Source organism: Pinus tabuliformis, chromosome 9 (assembly GCF_031772625.1).
Source record: "Pinus tabuliformis cultivar Carrire ecotype Pingquan chromosome 9, CPIR1, whole genome shotgun sequence".
In the NCBI taxonomy this organism is placed as follows: Eukaryota; Viridiplantae; Streptophyta; class Pinopsida; order Pinales; family Pinaceae; genus Pinus; species Pinus tabuliformis.
The window spans coordinates 223,534,459-223,543,788 of NC_142307.1; the positions used below are offsets into that span (position 1 = coordinate 223,534,459).

The 9,330-nt window shown below is 34.3% G+C and overlaps 1 protein-coding gene and 1 pseudogene across 2 annotated transcripts; both read right to left on the reverse strand.

Moving 5' to 3' along the window:
* Positions 1 to 6,225: 6,225 nt before the first annotated feature.
* LOC149147968 (putative ribosome biogenesis protein RLP24 pseudogene) lies at positions 6,226 to 7,047 on the reverse strand (annotated as a pseudogene). The gene is made up of 2 exons (XR_016263186.1): positions 6,696 to 7,047; positions 6,226 to 6,331 (listed from the first exon to the last, which is right to left on the reverse strand). The product of XR_016263186.1 is annotated as a putative ribosome biogenesis protein RLP24 pseudogene (transcript).
* A 162-nt stretch (positions 7,048 to 7,209) lies between these two features.
* On the reverse strand, positions 7,210 to 8,259 carry LOC149147969 (putative ribosome biogenesis protein RLP24). The gene is made up of 3 exons (XM_089439209.1): positions 8,114 to 8,259; positions 7,695 to 7,831; positions 7,210 to 7,330 (listed from the first exon to the last, which is right to left on the reverse strand). Exons 1-3 carry the CDS (start codon positions 8,183 to 8,185, stop codon positions 7,225 to 7,227), a joined length of 315 nt encoding a protein of 104 aa, XP_089295335.1. The 5' UTR covers positions 8,186 to 8,259; the 3' UTR covers positions 7,210 to 7,224.
* Positions 8,260 to 9,330: the final 1,071 nt, after the last annotated feature.

Here is a 9,330-nt window from a genome sequence, read left to right on the forward strand (position 1 = left end):
AAAGAATAATGGAATGGCAAATTTTTGTGGAATGACCCTGCCCCCCTCAATAAATATGTAGTAGGAGTCAAGGTTAGGTTGGTGACTAGTTTCACCTAGCTCCTCTCTTTTATTTTCTTGATGTATACTTCCCTCCTTATCCATTTTTTGAGTTTCCTATAGGTTTAGTAGAGTCTTCTGTAGGACTACCTCTGCTTCATGTAGGTCCTGCTGTTTATCCTGTAGGATGCCTTTTCCTTTGGATGATGTAGATCTAATTACAGGCCTTCTCACAATAGTTTTTTTGGGGACTATTGTGTCCAAAAATAAGTGTCCTATGTATTTTTTTCTTTGTTCTGTTTTGTGTTTCATGAGATCAAATATTTAGTTAGTGTAGGCCGCAGAAGAAATTTGCTTTAGTATTCAAAAGAACAAATTGATGAATGTAATTTAAAAATCAATTAGGTGAAGTAGATTCAGATTTGCTGCAGTAGGGGTTCCTTCGAGTCTAGGAATTTTCACAATCGTGAACCTGCAGGCGACACAATCGACCCATAGAGTCATGTGTGCTTGTCTGCTGAGAAGGAAAATACATCACAATTGCATGTCCAGTCACAAAGTCTCTATGTGATCACATAGAAAATGAAAGACACCGCCACACGCCTCTGAAATGGACAGACAAATGCACATTCTCGACAGTCAGAAAGACACCGGCATTTATGAAGCAGAGGGACACCACAATCAGGTGAGGGATGCATAGGCACATGCTTCTGAAATGGTAAACTGATAAATGCACACCCTCACCAATCAGATATACACTGACATTTATCAAGCAGAGGGACACTACCATAGGGTGAGGGGTGTATACTCGCCACTGTTCTCTGTAAACAGATATGGAACCTCCATGGTCTGGGCTGGCATCTCTGACAGTAAGTGCGAACTGAATGAATTATTCACAAGTACCCAAAAGAATCGTATATTGAAGGAAGCTGAAATTTGTATATTAGCGCTAAGATGAGAATGGTTGGTTTTGGCATGCCAAAAGCAGCATTTGCATTTCGAAACCATCAAAGATAAGGCTAAACATTGCAAGCAAAATTTCACAAATATGTCCATAAGTAATGGACTAGATTTGAGCCCGTCTGCTATTATCTGTGGTGTTTCCTTTGTCACAATGGAGGGTATGCCCAGATTGTCTCTTTAATGTTTTTTCAATCAAATTAATCTTAGAAGCAACTAAATATATGCAATCTTGAGATAAATATAGTGGGCTTCTCTCTTTGAATGATAAAGTAAATCAGAGTGAATTAGGCTTCTTTGCCCCGTGGCATTCTGTTTTTTAATAACTTCACATTGGAGTGGGGTGTCCTAGAGGCCATAACCTCTTCTTTTGCCAAAATTATACAACAGAAGAAATAGATAATTAGACATGCCTTCTCAGAAATGCAGAATTATGTTGAATGTTAGGAACAAAGTTCATATATGCAGCAGGATATTCAGAATATCTGAAATATAAAAATGTCCATTATGGAATAATTTATATATGAATGTCTGAATACAAGAGATATATGAGATTGCTACCACTGAGGGTCCCATATATTTACCTCGGTGGGTACCCCTTCATGAACAGTCATATCTTTTGACCATATAATTTATTTTCTCACGGTTTCCTAATAAAGTAATAAATATGAAATTGTTGAATATCAAAGTGACACACAAAAACGATCCTTAGAAAGAGATGTTAAGTTTTATGAAGGGATAAAGCAATTAATTATGACACTTGAGCGCCAAAAGGCAGATTTTGATAAAAAACTGTGGCTCAAGAAGTGGAGAAAGCATAATCCAGTTTGCAAGTTGAACACCCAAGATCGCTCCTACAAGACAATGTAATCTGTTGTACCGAGAAATTGTAGTTGGAAGATCAAGAGAATTTACATATTAAAAATTTAAAAGACAAAATAGCGAAACTTCAGTGAAACAAGAAACAAAAATATAAAGATCTTGAGGATATGCATTATAAGGAAGTAATAAAAAAGGATGAAGAAATTTCTTGCCTCAGAGACCATAATGAAAAATTTACTTGCACAAGTCAAGAAGGGTAAGGTCACAAAGAAGGAACTCAAGACACATCTATCGAAACAAGAAGAGTATAATTTAGGCTTAAGGAACCTTAATCAAAGGTTATTAGAACAAATCAAATGTGTACAAGATGAGGAGAAAGACACTAAGAATAAAGTCAACAATTCAAAAAACGAAGAACTTTCACATCTAAAGAATCATGATCAAAACCTACTTACACAAATAAAGAAGCTTAATAGTGATAAGAAGTCGCTAAACGACAAGTTAGAACAACTTACTCAAAATGCATCAAAATCTTTAGATGTGGAAATTCAAGTCGAAGAAAAGGGAACAAACACTGATCCAGATAATGCCACAATTCAAAAAGATCCCAATCCAATTGAAGTGAAGATGTACATAGAAGTTGTAGTTCAAAAGATGGAAATTTCAAGTGAAGATCCAACTGTTAAACCAAGCGACTTCAGTATGTGAAGGAAATCAGATACGTAAATCAAGAAATTGCCACAAACAGGGTAAGGGGAGATCAAATCACAAGAGCTACTTATCGACACCCAAATCATAAAAGCAGACATTTTAACCAATTTGCAAATCCTTATCACTCAGACAAGAAACAAATGACTTATGTTCCCAAGAACATCAATGGCACAATAATCCAGTCTTATGATAACAATTCATCTAAAGTTTCTAGTAACTGGAAGATTCCACAAAAGATTAATTTGGGATGGCTAAATCATTTTACTGTGTGACATTTTTGTACTACACTCAAAAGTTCATATCGTCTTGTATCATCAAAGATGATAGTTCCGCAAGTTAAGGAGACAAAGAGACATTACGAGACATAAAAACATATCAAGCCTTTTCATTAATAATATTTGAGGACAAAGCTTTTTTAAAGGGGAAAACAATGTTATGAATTTAAATAATTAATAATTAAATAGTTAACAATGATTAGCATACTGAAGAGGTATGTCTCAAAAGACATGACTGTTCATGAAAGGGTACCCAGCTAGGTATATATATGGGACCTTCAGTTGTAATAATTTTATATATCTCTTGTATTCAAACATTCATATATATATATATATATATATATATATATATTCCATGATGGACATTCTTATATTTCAGATATTCTGAATGTTCCGCTGTGTATGCAAACTTTGTTCATAACATTGAATGCCATCCTTACACATTTGACAATGTGTATGTGCCAAATAGGGTCAGATATAATACTTGGATTTATAGCTTTACAGTAGAGAAGAATATTAAGAGCACTGATCATCATAGAATTATGGTTTGAGCCTGTCATAGCTGTTATACTTGAAATCAATTCTGTTTTAACTCTTCAAAGAAATGGTAATCAGTAAGTCAAATTGTGGATTGTACAACCATAAAATGGCTTCCCAAGTCATTATTTCGAAATATATGTAAATATCAGACTGTTGAAAACTGCCTGGGAAGGATTCTGTATTAAGGAGCTAGAACAACACTCACTGAAATGATTTGTAGTAATCCAAAACCTTGGATGAATATAGGAAGGAGAACAGAAGAAAATTTCATAGAATAGCAGTTGAAAGTGCTTACTTATTTCATTATCAAATATTTTCGAAGATAGTAGAGGAGAGGGTTGCCATAAGGTGCCACCTCTAAACTTCTTACAGATTCTTTTCCTAGTTCCCTTTAGGCCTGAATATCACTTCTCCTGAGCAAGATACTGCTTTCTTGGATGTATCTCCATCTTCTTGGAATGAGGAACCTACTCTGTAGGATTCATTTTCTTTCATACCTGCAGGGATATGTGGCCCTTTCCTCCATTCAAGTACTGATTATTAACATAATAAGACAAGACACGAGTATGGCAAATTTGTTACAAGTCTAAGGACCATATTTTGCCATAGAAAAACATAATAAAACGTAAGATTAGCTTTATACTATAATGTATGTACTATGGTGGCCCCCAAAATTAAAACTTTTGGGTGGGGTCGAAAAGATTCATCAGCAGACTTATAATATTATCATTGGAATGTTAATACACTAACAAATTTAACTGCAAATAACACCTTTACATGTTAGTTTTGTAATTTGATCCATATGACAATGCAGTGTAACGATTACAACTCTTGAAGATGGGTAAAGTTTAGACTCTCTCTGTTGAGTTTGCATATTTTTCAATTATTTAACATTTTACATTGAGTTTAAGCTATCCAAGAACACCATATCTTGCAGTTTTTTAGTTTCTTCATAGCTTGCTACGAATCAATTAGATAGGCCTTTAACTAGATAATGTTGTCTCTTAACTTTTTTCTCTTTTTCAGATATTCCGGTTTTGCCATTCCAAATGTCATAAGAATTTCAAAATGAAACGTAACCCTCGAAAGGTGAAGTGGACTAAAGCATACAGAAAGCTACACGGAAAAGAGCTTACTAAGGTATCTTTCATGTTTCCTTTGAGCATTTGATAAGTTTTCCCATGTGCCACAATTTTGTCCAAGATTGTAATACAGATGACTACTTAGGTGTTGGTTTCTTTGGACTTTTAGCTAATTCCAAAAAACAAACTTTGTGATTGGTCAATTTTTGCAAGAGTAGTAATTTGTTAATCAATTTGAAGAACACAAGGAAAGCCATTTCATTTTTCAGGCTTACTTATTTCATTTTTAAATTATGGGAGAACAGGTTTGTCTCTTCTTTACAACTTCGCTGGTAGATGAGTCAAGGGGTAATAACTGAAAATTAGCTAATTGATTATGTTCTAATCACTGTTGCTTATAACTTTGGTTTACAAATATAGTAGAACCATCTTTATTATTTTGTTTGTGGTGCACTTCTAGTGTGCCCTTGGTTCTTATAATTCTTATTATCAGTTTAGTTATGAGTCATGACTATATCTAAGCCAGGTTGGATAGAAGTAAACTTGTAAACATTATTGAATGTTTCACACTGGTTTTCATGTAAAATGTCTTAAGTATAATGTGGGCCATGCTTTTAGTTTTTGTTCTGCGCTTTTTGAAATGTGTTGTTTTTCTTTTGCTTGCTTACAGGATGAAGGGCAATAAAGCTAAACAAATGAAAGAGGATACTAGAGAATTGGAGTAGGGCATTCATTTGGTGAAAGCTCCTCTTGCCATGCAAGAAGAAGAAGAAGAACCTGGGCTTGCTTTGCCATTTCTAAGCAACAGAAAGAGCATGCCATGGAAGAGCTTTCACCAAATGAATGTCCTGCTCCAATTCTCTAGTATCCTCTTTCATTTGTTTAGCTTTATTGCCCTTCATTCTGTAAGCAAGCAAAAGAAAAACAACACATTTCAAAAAGAGCAGAACAAAAACTAAAAGCATGGCCCACATTATACTTAAGACATTTTACATGAAAACCAGTGTGAAACATTCAATAATGTTTACAAGTTTCCTTCTATCCAACCTGGCTTACATATAGTCATGACTCATAACTAAACTGAAATAAGAATTATAAGAAACCAAGGCAAACTAGAAGTGCACCACAAACAAAATAATAAAGATGGTTCTACTGTATTTGTAAACCAAAGTTATAAACAACAGTAATTAGAACATAATCAATTAGCTAATTTTCAGTTATTACCCCTTGACTCCTCTACCAGCAAAGTTGTAAAGAAGAGACAAACCTGTTCTCCCATAATTTAGCCTCCCTGCTAATACGAACTTCCCCAATATTCTTGATGGCCTTCAAGGTATTTTGAACAACATTTCTACCATATCTCTCAGGCATGTTTCTTCTTCTCTCACTGTTGCTTATAACTTTGGTTTACAAATATAGTAGAACCATCTTTATTATTTTGTTTGTGGTGCACTTCTAGTGTGCCCTTGGTTCTTATAATTCTTATTATCAGTTTAGTTATGAGTCATGACTATATCTAAGCCAGGTTGGATAGAAGTAAACTTGTAAACATTATTGAATGTTTCACACTGGTTTTCATGTAAAATGTCTTAAGTATAATGTGGGCCATGCTTTTAGTTTTTGTTCTGCGCTTTTTGAAATGTGTTGTTTTTCTTTTGCTTGCTTACAGGATGAAGGGCAATAAAGCTAAACAAATGAAAGAGGATACTAGAGAATTGGAGTAGGGCATTCATTTGGTGAAAGCTCCTCTTGCCATGCAAGAAGAAGAAGAAGAACCTGGGCTTGCTTTGTCATTTCTAAGCAACAAAAAGAGCATGCCATGGAAGAGCTTTCACCAAATGAATGTCCTGCTCCAATTCTCTAGTATCCTCTTTCATTTGTTTAGCTTTATTGCCCTTCATCCTGTAAGCAAGCAAAAGAAAAACAACACATTTCAAAAAGACCAGAACAAAAACTAAAAGCATGGCCCACATTATACTTAAGACATTTTACATGAAAACCAGTGTGAAACATTCAATAATGTTTACAAGTTTACTTCTATCCAACCTGGCTTACATATAGTCATGACTCATAACTAAACTGAAATAAGAATTATAAGAAACAAGGGCAAACCAGAAGTGCACCACAAACAAAATAATAAAGATGGTTCTACTGTATTTGTACACCAAAGTTATAAACAACAGTAATTAGTACATAATCAATTAGCTAATTTTCAGTTATTACCCCTTGACTCCTCTACCAGCAAAGTTGTAAAGAAGAGACAAACCTGTTCTCCCATAATTTAGCCTCCCTGCTAATACAAACTTCCCCAATCTTCTTGATGGTCTTCAAGGTATTTTGAACAACATTTCTACCGTATCTCTCAGGCATGTTTCTTCTTCTCTCACTGTTGCTTATAAATTTGGTTTACAAATATAGTAGAACCATCTTTATTATTTTGTTTGTGGTGCACTTCTAGTGTGCCCTTGGTTCTTATAATTCTTATTATCAGTTTAGTTATGAGTCATGACTATATCTAAGCCAGGTTGGATAGAAGTAAACTTGTAAACATTATTGAATGTCTCACACTGGTTTTCATGTAAAATGTCTTAAGTATAATGTGGGCCATGCTTTTAGTTTTTGTTTTGCTCTTTTTGAAATGTGTTGTTTTTCTTTTGCTTGCTTACAGGATGAAGGGCAATAAAGCTAAACAAATGAAAGAGGATACTAGAGAATTGGAGTAGGGCATTCATTTGGTGAAAGCTCCTCTTGCCATGCAAGAAGAAGAAGAAGAACCTGGGCTTGCTTTGCCATTTCTAAGCAACAAAAAGAGCATGCCATGGAAGAGCTTTCACCAAATGAATGTCCTGCTCCAATTCTCTAGTATCCTCTTTCATTTGTTTAGCTTTATTGCCCTTCATCCTGTAAGCAAGCAAAAGAAAAACAACACATTTCAAAAAGACCAGAACAAAAACTAAAAGCATGGCCCACATTATACTTAAGACATTTTACATGAAAACCAGTGTGAAACATTCAATAATGTTTACAAGTTTACTTCTATCCAACCTGGCTTACATATAGTCATGACTCATAACTAAACTGAAATAAGAATTATAAGAAACAAGGGCAAACCAGAAGTGCACCACAAACAAAATAATAAAGATGGTTCTACTGTATTTGTACACCAAAGTTATAAACAATAGTAATTAGAACATAATCAATTAGCTAATTTTCAGTTATTACCCATTGACTCCTCTACCAGCAAAGTTGTAAAGAAGAGACAAACCTGTTCTCCCATAATTTGGCCTCCCTGCTAATACGAACTTCCTCAATCTTCTTGATGGCCTTCAAGGTATTTTGAACAACATTTCTATCATATCTCTCAGGCCTGTTTCTTCTTCTCTCAAACTCAAACGTTGTGTCCTGTTTGTTTCAAAACAACACCATTAATTGAAAATTTCCCATGTCCAATCATCTCATCAAACTAGCTCCATCCATATCCAAATATGGTCTTGAGCATTTGGTATGGCCTGACAAATGAAATGCTACTCTTGCAAAAATTGACCAATCACAAAGTTTGTTTTTTGGAATTAGCCAAAAGTCCAAAGAAACCAACACTTAAGTAGTCATCTGTATTACAATCTTGGACAAAATTGTGGCACGTGGAAAAACTTATCAAATGCTCAAAAGAAACATGAAAGATACCTTAGTAAGCTCTTTTCCATGTAGCTTTCTGTATGCTTTGGTCCACTTCACCTTTCGCGGGTTACGCTTCATTTTGAAATTCTTATGACATTTGGAACGGCAAAACCGGAATATCGAAAAAGAGAAAAAATTTAAGAGACAACATTATCTAGTTAAAGGCCTATCTAATTGATTTGTAGCAAGCTATGAAGAAGGAGCTAAGAATGTCCATCATGGAATAATATATATATATATATGAATATTTGAATACAAGAGATATATAAAATTATTACAACTGAAGGTCCCATATATATACCTAGCTGGGTACCCTTTCATGAATAGTCATGTCTTTTGAGACATACCTCTTCAGTATACTAATCATTGTTAACTATTTAATTATTAATTATTTAAATTCATAACATTGTTTTCCCCTTTAAAAAAGCTTTGTCCTCAAAACTTATTAATGAAAAGGCTTGATATGTTTTTATGTCTCGTAATGTCTCTTTGTCTCCTTAACTTGCGGAACTATCATCTTCGATGATACAAGACGATATGAACTTTTTAGTGTAGTACAAAAATGTCGCACAGTAAAATGATTTAGCCATCCCAAATTAATCTTTTGTGGAATCTTCCAGTTACTGGAAACTTTAGATGAATTGTTATCATAAGACTGGATTATTGTGTCATTGATGTTCTTGGGAACATAAGTCATTTGTTTCTTGTCTAGGTGATAAGGATTTGCAAATTGGTTGAAATGTCTGCTTTTATGATTTGGGTGTCGATAAGTAGTTCTTCTGATTTGATCTCCCCTTACCTTGTTTGTGGCAATTTCTTGATTTACGTATTTGATTTCCTTCACATACTGAAGTCGCTTGGTTTAACAGTTGCATCTTCACTTGAAATTTCCATCTTTTGAACTACAACTTCTATGTACATCTTCACTTCAATTGGATTGGGATCTTTTTGAATTGTGGCATTATCTGGATCAGTGTTTGTTCCCTTTTCTTCGACTTGAATCTCCACATCTAAATATTTTGATGCATTTTGAGTAAGTTGTTCTAACTTGTCGTTTAGCGACTTCTTATTACTATTAAACTTCTTTATTTGTGTAAGTAGGTTTTGATCATGATTCTTTAGATGTGAAAGTTCTTCGTTTTTTGAATTGTTGACTTTATTCTTAGTGTCTTTCTCCTCATCTTTTACACATTTGATTTGTTCTAATAACCTTTGATTAAGGT

Coding starts and splice junctions, on each gene's coding strand:
- LOC149147969 (XM_089439209.1), bottom strand. CDS start 8,185: ATGAAGCGTAACCCGCGAAAGGTGAAGTGGACCAAAGCATACAGAAAG. Junction 7,832..8,113: donor ATGGAAAAGAGCTTACTAAG/GTATCTTTCATG, acceptor TGAAACAAACAG/GACACAACGTTTGAGTTTGA. Junction 7,331..7,694: donor GCCAAATTATGGGAGAACAG/GTTTGTCTCTTC, acceptor GCTTGCTTACAG/GATGAAGGGCAATAAAGCTA.